The sequence below is a fragment of the Medicago sativa genome, chromosome 1 (genome assembly GCF_051527215.1).
Source record: "Medicago sativa cultivar Bolivia chromosome 1, Bolivia_mono, whole genome shotgun sequence".
NCBI classification, from domain to species: Eukaryota; Viridiplantae; Streptophyta; class Magnoliopsida; order Fabales; family Fabaceae; genus Medicago; species Medicago sativa.
In genome coordinates, this window is record NC_140749.1 from 63,428,575 (window position 1) to 63,450,623 (window position 22,049).

Sequence of the window (22,049 nt, forward strand, 5' to 3'; positions counted from 1 at the left end):
GATAATGTTTGGTTGTTGTTGTTATCTTCTTTGAAAGTATTAACTCATGCTCAACAACAACTATTATTTCATTTCATGATCAACTACCGCATTTATTCGTCAATGAGATAATCAACTTCCCGTGCATCGCACGGGTCTAAATTCTAGTATATATATATATATATATATAGGTCATATCAAGTGAGAGACCTTTTTACTGTGAGAGATGAGAGAGTTAGATGCTGACCATTAGATTAATCTTTATTGTGTTATTTAATTTTAATCACCACATAATATTCAACCTCATTTCCTTTCTTCTTCGTCTTTTAATTTTCCTTTCTTCATTGGCTTTTCCAGTGGCACCACTTGTTCATGGAATCAATTCTATTTTTTTTTTCCTTCCCTAAAACAAAATAATCACGCTTTTGTTAATTGAATCATTCAAATTCTACCACAAAAATTCAAACCCATCTCCATGTCTTCTCTCTCAAATCTCAATTACAATTCCTTTTTCTTTGTTTTAAAATTGCCTTCTCCACTTCCTGCTTGAGGTCATCCTGTTCAAGGCAATTGTTGTGTCTCTTTTGTGTGTGTGAAGCGGTCAATAGCAAAAAAAAATGATTCTGCTTGGTAAAAAATATTTTTTATGTTAAGTAACAATGACTAGAATTTCACCACAAAAATGAATAAGTGGAGAATCGAGGTCTAACCCTGTCCCTTGCACATATAAATCAATATCTCTATCAATCGAGTTAATGTTCAATGGGCAAAAGAAAATCACTTTTAAGGAAGTTTCCAAAATATTTACTTACAAAATAATAAATGACAATTTCAATTTTCAATACAACATTTTATGAGACAAATTTTGGGGTGTGTTTGTTTCAAGTTTATTTCTAGAAATAACATTTCTTGGAATATAAAGATGAGAATTTTATTCCAGGTATTTAGAAAAAATATGTTTTGTTAACTTTATAATATTCCTATGAACCATAAAAATAGGGATTATAATAGGTAACTACATATAAATTTATTCTCATCTTCATGGGAACTTTATTCCCACCCTTTTCTATGGGAAAATTTTTTTATTCCCAGGAACTTTTTATACCCAGGAATAAAATTTAGTAAACTTGTAACAAACATAGGCATATATATTTCTATCATTTTATTCTCATGAATCAACAAATATAACTTGAAACAAACATTAATTACTTTTTTAATTGTACCTCTAATTAATATTTTTTTCGTCACTTTTAAATCTTAAATTAATATCTTTCACTTTATATTCATTATGGTATGAATAAATTAACATTTTATCACAGCAATTTAGCAAAAATATTATGCGTTCTTTTTATGTCAAATAGTATAATGATTAGATATTCACTCATAAGGTGAATATTTGGGGTGTCGGGATTCGAACTCTAACAACGTCCCTATCAATTGAGTTATATTCACGTGATCATTGTGCGTTTTCTTTTATTTATACATTTCTCTTAACTTAGGTGAGATGTTAAAATCGTGTCTTTGGTTTCAATTTATTTTTTGTTACTTCAGTTTTTTTGGTACATGTGAATCACTTAATAATAATAATAATAATAGAACAATTTTTGAGACAACTATCATAAATATAATTTAAAATACAATGTAAATATTAGAGATAGTTGTTACAAAAGTTATCACAAAAATAATTGTACAAATATCACTATTTAATAATATGGTATGGAACAAATTATTTAAAAGAGCAATTATATTTGAACATATATTTCTTTTTCTACCTCATTCAACATTTCATATATCACATCTATTTAAAAGTTCAGCAGACTCTCTAGAAGAATACGATATGTTCACAAAATACTATCATTAGAAACAAAATCAGGGATTTGTCTCTTTCATGTGATTTCATTTCATACATTTGACTGTGCGTTACAATCAACATTCTATTCCATTTCGATGGCTACTCAAGGACAAGTCATCACCTGCAAAGGTTTTCTCTCTTTCCTTTCTTCTATTCATCTCAATTCAATATCATCACATCAATAGCCTAATACATTCTTTTTCCTTGTTATCATATACATATATTTGTGTAGCTGCGGTGGCCTGGGAACCCAACAAACCACTGATCATTGAGGACGTTCAAGTGGCTCCGCCTCAGGCTGGTGAGGTTCGAATCCAAATTCTCTTCACTGCTCTCTGTCACACTGATGCTTACACTTGGAGCGGCAAGGTACAAATATAACAATAACTTGTGTTGTTTGTTGACCATCTCCATTTTATAACAATGGTAATATTTTTATGCATAAGTATTTGAATTCATCTTGATTTGCTTTTGCAGGATCCTGAAGGTCTTTTCCCATGTATACTTGGTCATGAAGCTGCTGGGTGGGTATATAAAACCGTGTGTGTATATATATATATATATATATATATATATATATATATATATATATATATGCTTGCTTGTTTGATTGTTCATATTCAGTTTGTTATCAATAATAATACTATTATGATCTCTGAAACAATGACACTTCTGATTGAATGTGTATCCGGTGTCCAACACATGCTAGTATCTGACACCGACATATGTGATTATTACATCTAACTTATTTATTTTCTCAAAATTATTATTGTTGTTGATGTGTTAGTGTCGGTCGGTATTTTGTTTGGTGTCCATGTCTGTGTCAATGATTCATAGATTATGATTATGATGGTATGTTTTTGGTACATAAAGGATTGTGGAAAGTGTTGGAGAAGGTGTTACTGAAGTTAAGCCAGGGGATCATGTCATCCCTTGTTACCAAGCTGAATGTGGAGAATGTAAGTTTTGCAAATCAGGCAAAACCAATCTTTGTGGCAAAGTTCGTTCTGCTACTGGAGTCGGAGTCATGATGAGTGATCGCCAGAGTCGCTTTTCTGTCAATGGAAAGCCTATCTATCATTTTATGGGAACCTCCACTTTTAGTCAGTACACTGTTGTTCATGATGTTAGTGTGGCTAAGATTGACCCTATAGCTCCTTTGGACAAAGTTTGTCTCCTTGGATGTGGTGTTCCAACTGGTAAGTTTTTAATGATTATATTATTAGGTAATATAGAAATTGTATTGAGATTTTGCATGTTATATAAGAAAAGAGCTTGGTTATCTTTTATATCCATCATTTGTTACTAGTGTTCATATGATCTGCCATCAAAGTACATCTGATATGGTTTTAAATTGTGGTTGCACTCGTGGCAGTGGTGCGAACTTTTATATTGTGAGAAAATGTGATCGATGTGGTTGAAATTGCGGTTGCAATGCTGTTGGAAAGATCTCCAAATCATTTATATTGCATCCATAATTGCATATGTGGACTGCATTTTAAAACCATGCATCAGGGTGACTAATTTTACTGAAATTGTTTTCTAGAATAACCCCCTTTGTATCTTAGCCAACCCTGCTACGAATTCAAGTTATTATTCTTACACGAGTGTATTGTCTAATATCCACATATAGGCACAATTCAATGAAATCTCAAGATAATATAAATAATCTCAACATGACTCGTCTTTTTCTGTTATAATTGTTTTAATGTATCTTCTTGAGCTAATTTTGATTGGTGTTGCCTAGTATAGCACACACACATACATGGACACCGTTCATAATTTGAGAAAATTAAAGTGATTGAATGTAACCAAATATGTTGGTGTCAGACTTCGGACAAACGTTCGATATGAAGTGTTGAGTGTACATTAAATAGTACTCGTGCAAGAATTACTCATGGAATTTTTACTCCATTTCCACTTAACTCTAATAGTAATACATGACTTTGGATATATTCAAATGAGATTAGGGTATGTTAGGGACCTTCTTCTGGTATATCGAAAAAAAATTCAAAACTTGGCAGAAATGAATAAACAAGAGAATGATTCTAACTAGAATAAAGATTGATCAAAAAATTTGAGAAAAGAAGAATTCTTTGAATTTCTTTCTGTTACTATCAATTGAATGGGATTATAGGATTGAAAGAGAAGATACAAAAGGTTTACACTGAAGACGATAACCTTGCACTCAAGGCTACCCCAAAGGAGAACTCTCCTTTCACACTAGATCATTCTCTAGACACTAAATTTAATTATTCAAAGCTATCTTTCCCCTCTACCAATTGAGGACTATTTGAAGACTTTCTAAGAATAACTTAAGCAACCACCTAATATCAACTTACTAACTAACTTCTACTAACTAGCTCTTAACTACTCTAATTATTCAATATTCTATATCCTAACAGGGTATGTTTTGTATTGTTGAATGAAAGTGTAGAAGAGATTACTGAGCTGACAGAAATTAAAAGGGAGTTTATTCATTTAATTTGTTTGAAATCTTGAAACAGTGTTTTTAGTCTTATTCTTGATCCAATTCAGTCTAGTAGACAACATTAGTAGATTTTGAAACAATTATTATTTTGAGTAATGTTTCAGGCCTTGGAGCTGTCTGGAACACTGCAAAGGTGGAAGCAGGGTCAATTGTTGCTGTTTTCGGTCTTGGAACTGTCGGGCTTGCTGTGAGTTTCTAAAAAAAACCAGTAGCTAGATTTTCATATTAGCTTAGTGTTGTTGGCTTGTATCATTACCTAGAATTTACATTGAACAGGTTGCTGAGGGTGCAAAAGCTGCAGGTGCATCAAGGATTATTGGCATAGATATTGATAGTAATAAGTTTGAAAGAGGTACATATCAATGTTACTTGCTTTTCGGCTTTGGTTCTATTCGGTTTTTGTATTAGGAATATATATTGGATATGATGCTAAAGCTAAAGTGTGCACGTTATCAATACCTTAATTTCTTATATTTATTTACTTTGCAGCGAAGAACTTTGGAGTCACTGAGTTTATTAATCCAAAAGAACATGAGAAACCAATTCAGCAGGTCATAGTTGATCTCACAGATGGTGGAGTTGATTATAGTTTTGAGTGCATTGGAAATGTCTCTGTAATGAGGGCTGTTTTGGAATGCTGCCATAAGGTGACTGTTGCTGCTACCTCAGTCACTCATATATTACAACATGAAAACCATGAATGGTTATGATGAGAAATTAGCAACTTGTGTAACAATATATAATATGTTTTGGTGTTGCAAATTTGCAGGGGTGGGGGACATCAGTTATTGTAGGTGTTGCAGCATCAGGGCAAGAAATATCAACTCGACCTTTTCAGTTGGTAACCGGACGCGTCTGGAAAGGAACAGCTTTTGGTGGCTTCAAGAGCCGATCACAAGTGCCTTGGCTTGTAAACAAATACTTAAACAAGGTAAATTCATTAAGCAGTTCCATTCCATTTCATTCCATACATTAAACTTAGGAGTGAGCAATCTGATAGAAACTGGTACCAAACATGGAGATTTTAATTTAATAGTAATAATTGATTTTTGCTAATGATAAAGTAGGATTAACAATGAGTTCCCGAGAAATTCGAGAGTCATCGGTCTCTCCTTTCCAAGAATTCAAGAGTTTGGTCTCTCCCAATCAATAATCAGTCCCAATTAATTGCCTATTTCACAAACTGCATGACCTCCCTGTTTATATAAACTGCATATTAACCTCTAACCAGACTGAAAAATAACTTCGAATTACCGACCCACACACCTTGGATCTTCTATTTTAATGCTTACTAATAAGGGGCCTAACACAATATTTATCTCATATTGCAGGAAATCAAGGTTGATGAATACATTACTCACAATTTGACTCTTGCGGATATCAACAATGCATTTGACCTCATGCACGAAGGAGGATGCCTCCGTTGTGTGCTTGCAATGCATGCATGAGATAATAAGTGATCTGATGATAGCTCTGTGAAAGTGTTGTGTGCGATGGAAGCTGTGTTATGCTGCCTTTCGTTTGAAGTTTAAACAATCATGCGTGGTATAATTCTTATGATCATGCATGGATTTTATGACATGTGAACGTTAACTTCCTAAGGCATTGCCACCTAATTTTCAATGCAATGTTTTTAGACGACCAAATTTCCCACACTAAATCCTTCTTCATTTTTATGTTTGCGACAATCTACAAGTATACAAGGTGATCTTTACTATTTGCAGACAGGTTGTGAGGAAGTCTGATACTAGTTTTTTCATCTAACTCCAAAGTCCTTTCTGTAAAGAACATATAACCTTATAAACTCCAATACATGTAATGTGCAGATACACTTAAGCTGTACATGAAATGAGAGAACTTGAAACTCTGCTATCAGAAGCTGTTGCTGAAAACAAGGGGAGCTAAGAACTTGTCAATATTACTCTGATCCAGTCACCGATTTGTCGCAAAATGATCAATATGATTGAGAATAAGATTCCAGTGTATCTGATAGCAGAGTTTCAATATTACACAAATACAATAATGTAACAAAAGATCAACATGAATAAAACCAAACCATCAGTACAAATCAAGTAAATATAACATAAAAAGCAATGGAGAAACTTGTTACTAATTGTTGGTCAAATATTCAATCTGTCCCTGAGATTCAAGACCAGGGCATGCCATAATCCCATTCAGCAGTAAAATTCAAGTGATTGATTTGATGAAACACATGACGGTGATAGAACCAATATAATTTAAAAAAATTATTAAGTTACTCAGGAGTTTGGATTCTTTCATGTTCATATAGTTCATGCCATTTATTTTCTTGTTTTTAATTTAATACAATTTTTTTGGTTTGGTTTAGGTCGGTCCAATGTATTTGGAAGCTTAAAGTCAACATCAAAAGAATAACTATATGTCCTAAATTTGATTTGACCAGCTGAGCTGCGTGGACATTATACAAAGTTTCAACTTATTATTATTATTATTACTACTTTTGTTCAAATGCCTAAAGATTTATAAATCTAATTTTTATATCCCTTAAAATAATCTACTCTTTTTTTCTAACACAAGATTTGGTTTGTCTTATGCTTTTTTTTTTTTTTGAGGGAAGGTTTGTCTTATGCTTGTAATGACCCTAGTTTAGATAACGGTAAGATTTTCATTCAACCCAACATATTTTAAGGCCTAAAACGAATTATGATGTGAAGTTTTTATATAAGATTTCAAAAATGTCAAATAGATTTTTATTTATTTTTAATGAGTGATCAATATATTTATTTTTAATGTCAAATGGATTTCATTATAAAAATTTGTAATTAACTTGAGTTTTTTCATTCTCTTTTATAGACACAAAAAATATTAATACATACAAATTTTCACACATTTCGTTCTCAACACAAAATTTCTAACCAAAAGAAAATACATCACATTTTTTTTCCTTCCTTTAACCATATTACAATAGTTTCAAATTCAGTCTGTTTATATTTAATAAGTGATATGTATGTAATTTTATTCTTTAAAAAAATGTATGTAATTTTATTAATTTTTAACGAGTATAGACAATCATTGACATAAGTACCATTAAACTTGCATATGTATCCATTAATTAACGGGTGGTTGGAATATTCATTTATTTAACACATACGCACGCACGTGCGCGCACACATTTCTATATATTTCTTACCCCCAAAGCCCTCCCTTCCCTTCCAAACTGTTAAACAAAGCCTAATAATTTTATTATTGTTTACTCGGGTTACTTTTTATGTAATTATTTGTTGTTGCAACGAATTCGAGACCAAAATTGTATTTTTGCTCTGAAACAATTGACATTGAAAATTAACAGAAAACAAAACCAGATGGTGTTTTTTCGAAAGACGATTCCTCTGTTGATTGACCTACTAATAAGTCGTAGTCAATACCAAGTGATTTTTCAATGTTTCCTGCATTTTAAAGCATCCAGATAGTTAACTCAGTTGTACAAAATACATACTGTCTTCTTTTTTTTACCAAATAAAATACATACAGACTTAAGTTATAAAAGTCACTGACTTTCAAAACTATGGATCGAAGGGTGCTCTTGTGGCTGCTGCATATCAGAAGGATACAACGGAACATTATCCCGCTTACACCTTTTTTTTCCATGTATTCCAATAATTTTTAATGGAATTACCTGATCGGCCTGGAAGCTGCATATCAAAATAAACACAATTACTGGTGTTTTTAAATGGCATGCACTAGTCATTAGAAACTCATCAAACTCATTAGAAACTCATTAAAAATGCTTACCATTTTTGCTATTTCTATCCAGCGATTTCCTAGAGCTGCGTGTTGTTTACAGATCAGTGTTTCCTCGTTGGCATCAAAGGGCCCTGTCTTCAAACCTGGGCGGAGATAATCGTGCCAACGCCCCCAGCCACATTCTCCAGTATGTTGTAGGCTCGTGTCCCGCTGAAGGAATTTCCAATTCTTCCCTTTGTTTTTCTCTACAAAACCTTTCAACAGATTGTCCTCCTGTAAAGTCCACGCTCTTTTAATTCCCAAAACTCTAACCTGCAAAACAAACATGGGAATAACAAACAATTATGTAACATATGAAGAAGTACTGAACATCTTGCAGATATACATGGGAAGAACAAGAATTTTCTGATGCGGAAGCTTCAAGATCTTCTTCGTCACCATCGTGGCCATCTTCTTCATCAGAATCTGGATCGAAATCGCTATCTCCATAGAGCTCTGTATTATGAATCAGAGGATGCCGGGTATCAAGGTCCCATACAATGGAAAGATAGAATGCATAATGCTCTCTAGGAGTCATCATAAAGAAACAATTGTATAGAAGATGATTGAAATGATACATGAGTGTTCCTATATATGGAGATTAGTTAAGTAACTAACTCTAGCTAACTCTTAACCAAGCTTCTCAAACACTCTAACTAACTATAGTGTACTCTAACTAACTATAGTGTAATAGTAAGTACAAATTCTTATCGGATCGGTACAATTCTTCTTTTTGACAAAAGGATCGGTACAATTCTTATCCTACTATCTTGTTTATTTTTTTGTTAAGGGTATAATAAATAATATTATTAAGCACTAGCGAAAAGACGGACACGTTTTTCCGCTCATTTTATTACGTTGTTTCAAAATTAGTAACAATGTGTTTTTTTTTTATGAAATAGTAAGTTCAATGATTGTTAAACCTATGGAAGCTAACTTATCTGCACATTTGTGTGTGTGTGTGTGTGTGTGTGTGTGAGTGAGAGAGAGAGAGAGAGAGAGAGAGAGAGAGAGAGAGAGAGAGAGAGAGAGAGAGAGAGAGAGAGAGAGAGAGAGAGAGAGAGAGAGAGAGAGTAACTACATAGTTTATTTCAGGCAACATCAACATACAGTTTTGCCACTTGTTCCTTAAGTTGCAAGGCACCTTGGATTTAGCATTGAAAGCCATGAGCACAAGGGATGAATCAGTTTCAATCCAAAGGTTTCTCCACCTCCTCTGGCTAGCTATTTCAATTGCTCTAATCACTGCATAAATTTCAGAATGAAAGGCAGACCCTCCATCAAGGTTATCTGCAAAGCATGCCGGAAAGTTTGCATTGTTGTTTCTAAAAATTCCACCACAAACTGATGTTGAAGAGGTTGATGCTCCATCTGTGTTACATTTGATCCGATTAGCAAAAGGAGGGCTCCATATCACTTCTTTGATAATGGGAGGCTTTGGAGGATGTATGTTATTGTTGATTTTTTTTCTCAAAATGATTAGGTCTCTGACCGATGAGTTTGAGACCTTTGAAGTGTAATCCGCACGTTTAGTGTGGACACTCTTTGCAAAGTTGTGTGATTGAAGAGCCATTGCAATGGATGCAGAGCATATCTTTGTATTATTATGACTATGCTATTCTCCCTACCTGTTTTAATGCAAAAATCACGCATCTGAAAGTTACAAAGCTATTCCCTTTGATTTGTTTCTCACCCTTTTTATGTAGTGTTTGGTTTCATGTCAGCCTTGTAAATCTTGCGCCAAAAGACAAGATTTATAGTGAATTTATGAAGCTACAAATTCAAGAGGCGGCTAGACACACATCCTTGCCATGACTATTTTTCCAACGAGATGTGTTATATGGACATCAAAATACTAATATCATATGTAACACCATGTATATTTCAAAAATACACAAAAATCAAAGGACATCGTATTTGACATCACAATTTTCATGTCAAAATATCATTACTCTTTTTCAACATACACTTAATGCCCTGCATTTTAGTTTTTCTACGTATCAGTGTATATAGTCATTCTTAATAGCAAATTCTCAGAGTTGTGCTGCATTGGATAAAGAGAGCTAAAAAGGCAAATTGTAAGGATTGATATCAAAACGGGAACTAGAATGGTCAGTTATCCCTTGTCTGTGTGTGTCCCAAGTGAAAAACGAAATTTGAAAATTCTAATATTAGAAGTATTATGCACCTGTAACCTTGTAAAAATCTGAAATCAAAGCTACCAAATTATACATGTACCAAAACAACACAAATTATCTTTGTTAACTACATTACATGAGAAAGAGAATAGATACATCCATGCGAGGTTCCTCCAATTCTAGCATTATAATTGAGAGAACTACTACAGCCAGAAATCTTGAATCTAGTTACTGCAAAACATGTCAGATTCTTGTTGCTTCCTTTCATACACTTGGAGGAGCCCACTTTCCATCTTTGAATTTGCTATAAAAGCTGGACTGCTTAGAAACAACATAAAAGACTGCAAATACATCATATATAGTTAGATGAAACTCTAAACAGAATCAATGGAAAAAACAAAAGTATGTCTTCTAGTGGAAAACCATTTCACCTGGGATCTCAGGAATGATGAAATTAGGCTCTTTCAGAACATCATGGAGTGTTCTCCTTTCATTTACTTTGATCCATTTCGGGGAGCCTGATGAACATACATTCTGTTAACAATGATGCTAGCAACAATCTTTTAAATACATTCTTTATCGTTGGTTCAAGAGTCCTCATTTTGTTAAACATATGTGACAAGGGAGTACAAAGTTAAACTTATGATGTGCCAAGGGAGTTTTTTTTCTTTTTTGCTTTATAAAAAGGAGAAATCTAGTGAAAGAGGCATTTGCCTAGCTTAGCATGATGGGGATGGTTTTAAAATGTTAGGTAATTTGAAATCATTTGACACTTGAATCAAGTTCTCATTGTCAATTTTTCAGTTAAAAATAAAAAAAGAAATCCATTCAAAAATTGGTTTTCAAACTAATAAGTTCTTGTACCAAACAGTGGTTGGTCACAGTGGAATAGTGGTTGGCCGGTCACATGACCTCCAAGAGTCATATTTTGGGAAAGGTTCTACATAAACACCACCTTCGCAGTGACAGATCTTTTGACAACCACCATAGACAATCTGTGAAGGGATGCCCGCCATGGCGGCACCATAGGCCGCAATGGCGTGTTTGTATGGAAGATCATTGGCCTTCCGCCATTATCAAAACTGCTCTCAACCTAGGGGATCAGTCTTAGAGTTATGACTATGGGAGATGATACCCTAGTCATAGATTTCACTAACTAGTTTTTATTTGAATTGAAAAAGTTCTTCTGACCATTCTTCTCTTTAATTTATCTTAAATTTAAAAGGAGATTCACTAAAATTTACCAAAATGTAATATTAAAACTATTTTAAACCAAGAATTTAAAAACATTGAATGAATAGACTCACAAAACTAGTTTAACACCTATGAACTACTTTTATCATCCAAAACCATAATAAAAATGGCTCGCTATAAATCATCACCAATAGGTGTTTTCCTCATTGTCTATATCCTTACCGCCCAAGTTATTACTTTAACACAGTATGAACCATTATATTAGGGAAATGAAGTCATACAAACAAAGAAACCAGAAATCAATTGCAACGAAGGATAAAATGAACTTCAAGAGTAACATACTTTTGTTTAGCTTAAAATCCTCAACTGCGTCTTTCTCTTCATCACCAATAACTTCCCCACTAGTAGCTGCGGCAGTTCCCTCTAATAGATATTGAAGGAGTTTTTGCTTAGATAGACGAGGTCCAGAACCAGCCTGATAAAACAAGGAATAAGGGGTGAGGTGGGAAATTGCTTTGGAGGTATAACTTTTCCAACATTTGACACAAAATATGCCAAAATGAACGATTTTGCCAAAAAATATCACCATGTCAAACTAGTAACTAAAAGTACACAATTTCAATGGAAGCAGAAAGCTTGCCTCGTAGTATAACTCAATAAATTCACGTTTGTAATTGTTTTCAACATCCCATGAAAGCGGCTGATCTTCTGAAAATACGTTTGATAGCTAAGGGTGTAACACGGCCATATATACACAAAACTAGTATAAAGAAAATGTGAACAAAACATTTCATATAAAAGGATATCATATCAAGGTGAACCGAAAACATGTCGGTCTCGCAGAAATCCTCAATGAAGTCACTGGACATAACTTCTGCATACAAAAGAAGAACAGGCCAATGAAGGATGTTACTTTTGTCTAACACAGGTTTCCTTAACCCAGTAAGTTCTCGATACATAGGCTTTCCAATCTTCAAGCCTCTATTTTCTATAGCAGAAACAAGTTCCTGCACAATTTATGTTTAAAGAAGGGCATGAGTCTCTCTCCAGTCTCCACATTACAAGTTACATGAGAAAACCAGTGTTGTTAAATAAAGGAACTGTAGCGCTATAACATAACAAAATTTAAACAAACCGCTATTGCTCAGCGATATAGACATACTATTTAGTACAAAATGTTGTCAAATAGGGGCTATAGAGGCGCTACTGAGGCATAGTGGAATTTGAAAAAACTGCTATTTTCTGCCACTAAAGAAAACAGTTCAAAGCTTATATACCTTTGCCTCTGCAATAGCGTTAGAAACTTCAGCCTCATGTTTTTCATTCTCCAGTATCTTAGTTTCAATCTGCTTATCAAGCTTCTTCAATTCCTCATTCTTGGGATCCAAATGAAGACCCATTTGACAATAGTCTTGTGCTTCATCCAACGAATTCAACGAAAAGGAAGCTTTGGCAGCTCTATAAATCGCCTAATAAATCACAGTTACCATTATTACTATTGAAACATCAGACCAAGGAATTACAAGAAGCAAACAAACACATGGTACCGTTTCGATAAACAACTTAATTAAGTGATTATCATATATAATATAAGTAATTATTTATTTTTTTTTTTGAAAACTCAGTATGCGGCCCAAAGACCGAATAATCCGAGGAGACCAATCTTACCTTCCATTAGTGGGGGACCATTTAAAACCAGTATGGACTAGCCCACAGAAATTGGTACCGGGAGGATTCAAACCTGAGACCTTTATAGAAGCGCAGTCCAAGGTCTCAAGCCTAGTCGACATGTTTTCATATAAGTTATAAACTATTTTCATATGTTATCCTAAACAATACATGGACATTTCAAAGTTGTTTTCATAGACATACTCACAAGTGTTTATGACAGTGGATAAGCTCAAATCAATCTAAACAAGCTCACAATGTAGTACACGTAGAGCTTGTTTGGATTGGCCTATTTGAGCTTTATCTAGTGGCATAAGTTTTGTAAGACCAATTGGGAGAACTTATAAGCACAGCTTATGACACTTTTTATCAGCTTTTTTCAGCTTAATTTCGTAAGTTCTCCAAGATAGCTTATGAAAACAACTTACAACATATAAAAAAAGCAATTTAACTTTATCTTTTCCTATAGAAATAGCTTATGTAAGCTCAAAGTTTGCAAATAAGTTGTTTATCCAAACAGGGCCATAATAAAGTACACACCTTTATATTTGAAGGGGACAACTTGATTGAATCATTAGCATCATTGAGAGCCCTTCTAAAATTTCCAAGTAGCAAATTAACATGGGCTCTATTTGAAAAAAGAATAGAAGTCTCAGAGTCACTCGAAGCTTTCTGATCAATTGCCCTTGTGTAGCAATCAATGGCATCAGAGTAATGCTTCTTACCCATCTTCACATATTGGTTACCCTTTTCCTGAAAAAGATTATTGAGTGTGAAATCAAAATCTTTTTTGAAAAACACAGTGAATAAGTAAGAGTAATTATTACCTTGAGTTCTAAAGCTGAAGATTCTTTGATAGCAGCAATGGCTTCAAGGTCTGCTTTCTCGTTTTCGGTTAAAGGCTCAGAACCCTTTTCCATCCATAGCGCCATCGTTGCCCTTTTTCTCTTTTTGCTTGCTCTGAGACAGTACACAAACAATAACGCAGTTTTTGTTTTTTAAAGTAAACCTTAAACGCAGTTTCGTTGGAAGCAATAACTGTGTACGATGAAGTGGATCTTTGGTTTGGAAAACACCAAAATTTAGAATTTATCATATTTCAATACACATCCATTAAACTCAAATTAAAAATTATTTAAAAATAAATAAAAATCATCCATGGAAAAAGATTTTTAAAAAACAAAAACTACTCAAAACAGCTTTTTAAAAGCAATGTTTAGAGTTTTTTTCTTTTTAGTTTTTCATTTTTTTCAAAAAGAAAATATTTATAAACGGATGAAAAACATTATTTTTTTAATGTAAATAAGTAGTTTTATACAATTACTTCAGACATATTTTAATTTTATAAATATTTATGCCGGTGTCTTAAAAAAAATATTATAATGTGATAAATGGCTCTATAAAATTTGTTTAAAGTTTTGTGAGTGTATTGTTAATGGAATTATGTTAGAAGTTTTTCAATGCAGCTTATGGTTTTTTGTTTGTTTTCAACGAAGCTTATGTTTTTACGTTTGGAGCAGTGTAAAATTGAATTGCTCTCAAGTAAAATTGATTCTAACTTAAAGCTAGGAGTTATAGGAGTATCTTTAGAGTCTAAACGTGATATCGTGATATTTACACTAAAATTTTATTGTTCATCTCCTTTTATGTAAATGTATCCAACTCACTTTTAATAAAATCAAATTTACAAAATCAATTCATTTAGAATCAGTTTTTGTAACCGCAAAACCAAACACACACTCAAATGCAATATCAAAGACTACACGGTCTCCAACCACTAATGAAATTACAATGACACCGTGGTTTTACCAAAATCACTGTCATACTATGATTGCGCTAAACTGCCGTCGATCCAAATACGCACTAAAAGGCGAGTAGTATCAGGTCATAACTTTACTTCGGAAAGTACACAGCTCCCCGGATAAGAGCCTGGAGTTCGACCTTGATGAAATCAGATCTCTGATTCCATAAGATACACAACCCAGAACACCAGCCTGAAAGACAAACAGGCTTGATGCAATTAGAACTAAGCCCTTGGAAGTAGAAGTACTGAAATAAAATATGTCAAATTTCTCTGTAAATCAAAGCCAGCAAGAGATTCCATTCAAATAACACTACTCTTACACTTAACTAACTTTACACGCAAATTTTAGATAAATAGAAACTTTAATTACTGCTTAAATGAAAATAAAATACATGAGATAGAAAACAAACACTTTTTGATTGTGTTAGTTTTACTCTGCTTCCTTCTGACCTTCACATCCATTACCCTAGAAGCAAAGACTTCACTACATCCAACTAAACATAACAAAACTAAATTAGGTTATGCTAGCAGAACCTATAGATCTAACTTAGTATTAATAACTATGGGGATTAGTGAACATACAACACAAATCACCTCTTAGCGCATTTGATGAGCCTAAAAATGAAACTTGCCACACAAATGACTCAGTCACAAGACTGCCACTAAAAAATAAGTGACCACTGTAATGGCATCGTTCCACTATACACAAGTCTGAGCACTTCCATTGAAGACTGCACTTGGCTTGCTACGTTTAACTTATTCACCACCATGAAGATAAAAGCATACTCGGATCTTCATCAAATGGACTAGGATCTGGAGAAGGTACATTCAGTTCAAATGGCAAAACATCGTCTGTTGTCATTGGCCCAGTTTCTTTTCCCGAAAGCCAGTTTTCAAAATCATCAATTGAAGAAGGTATACGAGAACTTTCATTTACCGGTTCAACGTTTTCAATAAACTGAGTAATGGAATTCTCGACATTAGGAGGTTGGTCTGTAGATCTTGAGCTTTGTACAGGAGGAAATTCAATGAGAGGTTCAGTGCTTTGACTGATATTCTCTGTCCAACTTGAAACAAAAGCAGAAAATTCTCCGGCAGATATATTTGAACTTTCTTCTTGTGGATTTGATTGGCTAGTATCTTGACTTGTAATTCCACTTTGTGTCATATTTCCACTAGCAATTTCATCTTTACTTTTGACTTGCAGCTCATTTCCATGCTGATTGCTATTCTGGCATGCTCCATGAGGAGCGTCATTACCCTGAATATATGTTTGATGGAAATTCTGGCTAACGTTGAATTGGGACGATGCTTGGCCATATTGAGGTTCAGGAGTCCTGGTATGCAGCTTGACACCACTAAAACTGACCCCTCCTAAACTTGATTGTGAGAACATTGATAAATTCATGGGACTTGAGAATCTTGTAGCAGAATGAAAACTGGAAGGTTGTTGTACTAAATTAACATGATTGTTGAAGCCAGATGAACCACGAGACGGGTGATTCGCTGCCAATGTGCGCCCCATACTGCCTACAGCCCCTTTTGACATCGTAGGAGAACGGAGGAGCTGTGGTCCTAAACTGCTTGCACCCCTTCCCCGCTCCCTTTGAATGGCATGACTACGTACACCCAGTGACTGCTTTGGTACAGAGTGAGGCCGGTTTCTGTCTCTCGACAAAGCGGATCTTGATTCCAGATATCTACCATGGTTTGCACCATTTGGGATTGTTAGGTTAGGGACTTTGGATACAGGTATATTAATTGGTCTAGTGATCTGATTCTGCATACCAGAATTCACTGAGATGTGGCTGTACGTTGCTTTTGGCCGAGAAACCTGATTTTGAGGCATGCAGTTGAGTGAGGGAGTGTGCATTGCAGTTGACCTGGCTGATTGATTACGTAACACGGAAATCGGAGACAATTGAACGATATCACGAGGAAGAATTTCGTTACTTTGCGAACGTACCATACCGAGTGAAGTGCCATAACTAATTGAAGCTGGTAGTGGGGAACTCAGGGTCCGCTTGAAATCTTTCCTCTTAATTTTCCACACCTCAGTTTTATCATTTGCATGACAATGATCTGAACTCAAAATGCCAATGCCCCACTTTAGACATGGTGCCAAGGAGTCGCAGACATAACAGTGGCACTGCATGTCATCGAAAAAATAAATGAGGGACAGAAAGGATAATGTTGAGTGAATCAAATAACACACAATAAACAGTAGTGAATTAAAAAAATAAAAAACTAAAGCAAAAGTGAATCCTGACATAGTCCAATATGTGATCTTTAGTTGTTTTTTACCTGGCCACAGTGTCTCTCATGAGGAGTGGATGAGAAAGGAAATGTAGCACACAGATGTCGGGCATGAGGATAGTCTCTACATGCAACCTGCAAGTCAAAAAACAAAATGAGCCTCTATCTGAAATACAATGGCTACATCTTCTCCCATAAGCAAAGAGAAGCATTAAAATAGTAAGTTTGAGAAGACAAATAAAGTGTTTTCGCATACACAATAGCCAAGACGCATGGCCAAAGATCAAGGTCTTCTTCTACCTTTTTGAACATTTCCTCAGCCATCTTAACTTGCCTCGTGGTAATTTCACACCCTGCAAGAATTAGCTATGAGGCTAAACTTGGCAATGGTGCACGGTGTACCATCTTGTGTGACAAATTGACACTTTAGGAGAAAGTACTCCCCCACTTCCAAAAGAACGATCAAAAGCACATACATGATAGTTTAGAGATACAACCATAGATGTATAAAATCCACATACAACCCCATTAGATTCACATGTCATTTCGTGAACAAAGACAATCCACACTAAAAGCAATAAACACTTCAAAAACATGTTTCCTTGGTGTTGTCAATTGCAAATTGTGGAAAATAACAGTTTGTTCAGATTCCGCTGCTTTAATTTGACAACACTTTGTACTAGATAGTGTATTCTGGAACAATAACAATTTGACAACATCGTACTTTGGACACTCCTACCAGTACTTGGTTGAACACATGTAATTATAAATCCTATAACGGAAATACGAAATAACACAAGCTGGGTCCACAATAAACCTCCCCAAAGCAATAACATGAATTTGTACTCTTTCTCTATCCCATAAACAACACAAAGATTATACTTTTATAATATTCAAGTAAACAAGCATACAATTACCATTTTATTTATAGTAATAAACAAACTCAAGAACATACCTGACCCTTCTCTCCAACTACAACCAAATCATCTGACCCTTCTGTTGAATCCTCTTCATCAACAGAAGTAACACCATTTTCAGGATCACCCTCCAAAACCACACAATCATCATCATCATCAACATCATCTTTCACATCTTTCACAGACAAAGTTGAAGACTTTGACTTCTTCTCTGGTGCTTTTTTCTCATGAATGAAGACAACATCATCAGAACCACCATCAGATTCATCATCAGAATTGAACAACAATTCTTGTATCCATTCAAAATCAGTGTTTTTGGATTCCTCTTTCACATCCTCTTCTTCATCAGAACTTATCTCCAACACCTCAGGCATGCCTTCAACACTACACCAAAAATAAATAATTAAATAAATAAATAAAAACAACTAGGTTTTCTAGGAAACATCAAAAAGTTGAAATTTTTAGAACAACCTCGTACTGGGTTATGTGAATTATCACATAAAAAACAGCAAAGTGTGAAAATTGGTCGATTATGGTGCCTTAAAGAGTAATTAAAGAATCCCTTTTCATGTTTGAGACAAGATTTTCCCCTTCTATTTTTGGAGAAAAATTAATAAATTTGGAATAGGTTGATTTGAGAAAAACAAATGGGGTTGAAAATGGATTTTTTTGCTCGATTGGGTTTGAGATTGTGGAATTTTCAGGCAAAGTGGCTTCAATTTGAGGAAAGAAATTGCAAAGCCGTGAGAATTGGGATGTGTGTGAGAGAGAGAAAGAGAGGCTTCTGTGTGTAATGCAAAAAATTGCAAAAGAAAGAAATGGAAAAGAGAGAGAGAGAGAGTGTGTGTAAGAAAATAAAAGAAATATAATTTCTTCTCTTTCTTGATATAATTTCTTCTCTTGAAATTCTATATATTTTCCAATTTTATTATTTTTTTTTTAAGAATCAAAAATGAATTATAATAATAACGGCAGCCGTTCCCCTCTAGTACAAGGTATGCTCAAGAGGACGCCCCAAAATACAAGCTGTCAATTTACAAAGTCATAAATAGGTGTCAGTCTATACCCAAACAAAGTAGCGGGTCTGACCACCACCTTTGGTAACCTAAGACAAAAGTAACGTTATTGGCCTTAAGCCACCACAACGAATTAAACTTGACCTTTTCTAACAAATCTAACATGGAAGTTTGAACATTATTGAAGAGTCTATTATTTCGTTCCGTCCACAAAATCCACACACCCAATAACCAAATAAGCTGCAAAAAAGATCTCTGTTTCCGTGATGATCCCAAAGCATATGTAAACTGCAAAAAATGATCATGAACAGAATACGGATCTGCTCCATATATACCAAGCCAATGCCGAATATGCTGCCATAAAGGGCCAAAAATACTGCAATGAAAGAATATATGAGAAGTTGTTTCATCATTGCCGCACCCTGTGACACAATGAATGGCTGTGGGTTGTATAATACCGCGTCGAAGAAGATTGTTTTTTGTTGGTAACCTGTCCCGTAGTAACCTCCAGGCTAGGATAGAGACCTTCAACGGAACCTGTTTATGCCAAACAAGCTCTCCTATGTCGTCCCGAATAGAATGCGCCTGGTTTGAAAGAATATGATAGGCTCCACGGACGGTATAACCGGCCACAGGGTCGGGAAGCCAATGCCACATGTCAGGAACATCAGACTGCAAATCAAAATTATCAAGTAAACCACGACACTCGCCTATCATCTCCTCCTCCCAATCCCACAGACGTCTCCGACAACCCCACGCCGCTCCCCCTTCCTCCCAACCAAGAGAGAATATCTCAGCCACCGTGCTTGACTTATAAATTGACAAATCAAACAGGCGACTAAACCGCCGACACAAAGGAACGTCTCCTAACCACCTATCCTGCCAAAATAAAGTATTCATTCCCGTCCCTACCTTAGTAGCTACCCTGTCAGCGAACCAACTCCCACCTTCACTACCTACACCATCCCTAATCTTCGCTAACTCTCTCCACCAAGTCGAAGCACTCCGGCCCCCTACCATCAACCTCCCAGCCTCCTCACCATACCTCGCCACCAACACTATACCAAAAACCTCCTCTATCCACTAACAACCTCCAACACCATTTTCCTAATAAAGCAAGATTAAATTCATTTAACTGTCTCACCCCCAAACCCCTATCTTCCTTACGTAAACAAATAGAGCTCCAAGCAATCCAGGAAATTTTCCTGTTGTCCTCACTCCCTCCCAAAAAAAAAAATTAAAAATAGATTCAATGGAAGAGATTATACCTGACGGAGCTTTGAAAAAGGAAAGGGCATAGACAGGCAGTGCTGACAGGACAGATTTAAGAAGAACCAATCGACCACCGTAAGAAAGGAAACGACTGTGCCATCCCGTCAATCTAGATTTAATGGTGTTCAAAACCGGTTCCCAAAATGCCAATCTCCGAGGATCACCCCCAATCGATAAACCCAGATACATAAACGGAACTTTCCCAACCTTGCAATTCAGTACCGACGCAACCTCGTTCAACTAAGAATCCGCAATGTTAACACCAACCAGCAAACTTTTGTGAAAATTCACCTTTAAATCGGACATACCCGCAAATAAAGACAAAACCGCACGAAGAGCTTGCATGTTGGCCCAACTCTTGACACCAACTAGCAGCGTGTCGTCTGCGAACTGAAGATGGGAAACCACAGCTGAGTTTGCGTTTCCTACCCCATAACCAGTGAATAAATTATTGTTCACCATCGATCTCATCATGACATTTAGTCCCTCAGCCGCCAAAAGAAAAAGAAACGGCGAGAGAGGATCACCTTGACGTAACCCCCATTTTAGAGGAAACTCATCTGTAGGACTACCGTTAACCAGAACTGAAGTCGTTGCGGTTGTTACGCACTCTTTCATCCACTTTCTCCATAACACCGGAAACGACATTTTACTCATTACCGCGTCCAAGTACCCCCAATCCACCGAATCATAAGCTTTTTCAAAATCAACCTTAAAGAGCATTAATTCCTTTTTTGTTTTTCTTGCCTCATCTACCACCTCATTTGCTATAAGGATACCATCCAATATCTGTCTACCTTTTACAAATGTCATCTGAGTCTCGGATATTAAACTCCCCATTACCGTCTGTAGGCGATTAGCTAACACTTTCGATAGGATTTTGTAGAGGCACCCAACCAGAGAAATAGGACGATAATCATTTAAACGCTGAGGGCTATTCACTTTAGGAATGAGAACAATAAATGTGTTATTTATACCTCTTGTTAGCCTGCCATTCATGTGAAAGTCTGTTATGAAGTGCATGACATCCCCTTTTATTTCTTCCCAAAAATCTTTCAAAAAGCCAAAATTCACACCATCCGGTCCGGGACTTTTGTAGCTATCACAATTCCATACCGCGGCTTTCACCTCATCTACTGAAAACGGTTTAGTAAGACCCCCTCTTTCCGCAACAAATAACTTTTTGAAAGCCAAATTACCTACCCCTGGCCGACTTGTGTCTGAAGCCGTGAAGTGCTCCTTAAAATGGGAGTAAACTGCATTCCGAATAGGTTGCACCCCTTCAACCATAGAACCATTCACTAGAAGCGATACAATTGTATTTGTTCTCCCTCCTTCAACCAATGTAAACGCGATTGTTGCCAACTTACACTCGTGTTCACTCGAGACAAAGAATGAATTTCATGTGTTATGTCCCTCAATTCCTCGATTTCTTCAATAGACAACTCCTCCTCGACGGCTTTTTCTTCAAAATCCCACCGCCGAGATTTTAACGAATCAATTCTTGCCGGTAAATTTTGAGCATGTGTTGTATGTCACTCCTTCAGGGCTGATTTTAATAACTTCAATTTTTCTTTAAGAACATAACCCCCCCACCCTTCTACTCTGAAAGAACTCCACTTGTCTTTCACAAACTGACGATAGCCCGGTAAATCTTGCCAACACTTTAACATTCTAGTCGGACGTGGTCCCCAATTTTC

General features: G+C 35.5%; 4 protein-coding genes across 6 annotated transcripts; 1 reads left to right on the top strand and 3 right to left on the bottom strand.

Annotated features, from left to right (window-relative positions):
- The first annotated feature begins 1,805 nt into the window (after positions 1-1,805).
- On the top strand, positions 1,806-6,049 carry HOT5 (GroES-like zinc-binding dehydrogenase family protein). Its single transcript, XM_085728052.1, has 9 exons — positions 1,806-1,960; positions 2,064-2,200; positions 2,309-2,355; positions 2,705-3,030; positions 4,427-4,509; positions 4,599-4,674; positions 4,812-4,969; positions 5,092-5,253; positions 5,654-6,049. Exons 1-9 carry the CDS (start codon positions 1,927-1,929, stop codon positions 5,768-5,770), a joined length of 1,140 nt encoding a protein of 379 aa, XP_085584178.1. The 5' UTR covers positions 1,806-1,926; the 3' UTR covers positions 5,771-6,049.
- A 4,190-nt stretch (positions 6,050-10,239) lies between these two features.
- LOC146956269 (Tetratricopeptide repeat (TPR)-like superfamily protein) lies at positions 10,240-14,067 on the bottom strand. Its single transcript, XM_085728081.1, has 8 exons — positions 13,912-14,067; positions 13,625-13,837; positions 12,694-12,885; positions 12,223-12,423; positions 12,057-12,134; positions 11,759-11,891; positions 10,654-10,740; positions 10,240-10,563 (listed from the first exon to the last, which is right to left on the bottom strand). The coding sequence occupies exons 1-8, from the start codon at positions 14,014-14,016 to the stop codon at positions 10,487-10,489; spliced, it is 1,086 nt and encodes a 361-aa protein (XP_085584207.1). The 5' UTR covers positions 14,017-14,067; the 3' UTR covers positions 10,240-10,486.
- Positions 14,068-15,231: 1,164 nt separating this feature from the next.
- LOC146956270 (uncharacterized) lies at positions 15,232-18,945 on the bottom strand. 3 transcript variants are annotated; one of them, XM_085728064.1, is made up of 5 exons: positions 18,533-18,945; positions 18,100-18,445; positions 17,445-17,497; positions 17,193-17,279; positions 15,232-17,037 (listed from the first exon to the last, which is right to left on the bottom strand). In XM_085728064.1, the coding sequence occupies exons 3-5, from the start codon at positions 17,466-17,468 to the stop codon at positions 15,649-15,651; spliced, it is 1,500 nt and encodes a 499-aa protein (XP_085584190.1). In that variant the 5' UTR covers positions 17,469-17,497; positions 18,100-18,445; positions 18,533-18,945; the 3' UTR covers positions 15,232-15,648. The 3 variants fall into 3 exon arrangements, with proteins under 3 accessions (XP_085584190.1, XP_085584195.1, XP_085584187.1); XM_085728069.1 differs by having other exon boundaries at positions 17,401-17,497; XM_085728061.1 differs by lacking the exon at positions 17,445-17,497.
- Positions 18,946-19,116: 171 nt separating this feature from the next.
- Positions 19,117-21,639, bottom strand: LOC146956271 (uncharacterized). Its single transcript, XM_085749215.1, has 5 exons — positions 21,129-21,639; positions 20,641-21,044; positions 20,380-20,556; positions 20,245-20,298; positions 19,117-20,160 (listed from the first exon to the last, which is right to left on the bottom strand). The coding sequence occupies exons 1-5, from the start codon at positions 21,637-21,639 to the stop codon at positions 19,117-19,119; spliced, it is 2,190 nt and encodes a 729-aa protein (XP_085605341.1).
- Positions 21,640-22,049: the final 410 nt, after the last annotated feature.

Coding starts and splice junctions, on each gene's coding strand:
- HOT5 (XM_085728052.1), top strand. CDS start 1,927: ATGGCTACTCAAGGACAAGTCATCACCTGCAAAG. Junction 2,201..2,308: donor CTTACACTTGGAGCGGCAAG/GTACAAATATAA, acceptor TTGCTTTTGCAG/GATCCTGAAGGTCTTTTCCC. Junction 2,356..2,704: donor CTTGGTCATGAAGCTGCTGG/GTGGGTATATAA, acceptor TGGTACATAAAG/GATTGTGGAAAGTGTTGGAG.
- LOC146956269 (XM_085728081.1), bottom strand. CDS start 14,016: ATGGCGCTATGGATGGAAAAGGGTTCTGAGCCTTTAACCGAAAACGAG. Junction 13,838..13,911: donor CTTCAGCTTTAGAACTCAAG/GTAATAATTACT, acceptor AATCTTTTTCAG/GAAAAGGGTAACCAATATGT. Junction 12,135..12,222: donor TTTCGGTTCACCTTGATATG/ATATCCTTTTAT, acceptor TAGCTATCAAAC/GTATTTTCAGAAGATCAGCC.
- LOC146956270 (XM_085728061.1), bottom strand. CDS start 18,435: ATGCCTGAGGTGTTGGAGATAAGTTCTGATGAAGAAGAGGATGTGAAA. Junction 17,280..18,099: donor TAGTTGGAGAGAAGGGTCAG/GTATGTTCTTGA, acceptor TTTGACTTGCAG/GTTGCATGTAGAGACTATCC. Junction 17,038..17,192: donor ATGAGAGACACTGTGGCCAG/GTAAAAAACAAC, acceptor GATGACATGCAG/TGCCACTGTTATGTCTGCGA.
- LOC146956271 (XM_085749215.1), bottom strand. CDS start 21,639: ATGGTTGAAGGGGTGCAACCTATTCGGAATGCAGTTTACTCCCATTTT. Junction 21,045..21,128: donor AGGTAGACAGATATTGGATG/GTATCCTTATAG, acceptor ATTTTGAAAAAG/CTTATGATTCGGTGGATTGG. Junction 20,557..20,640: donor CGGGTATGTCCGATTTAAAG/GTGAATTTTCAC, acceptor CTGAATTGCAAG/GTTGGGAAAGTTCCGTTTAT.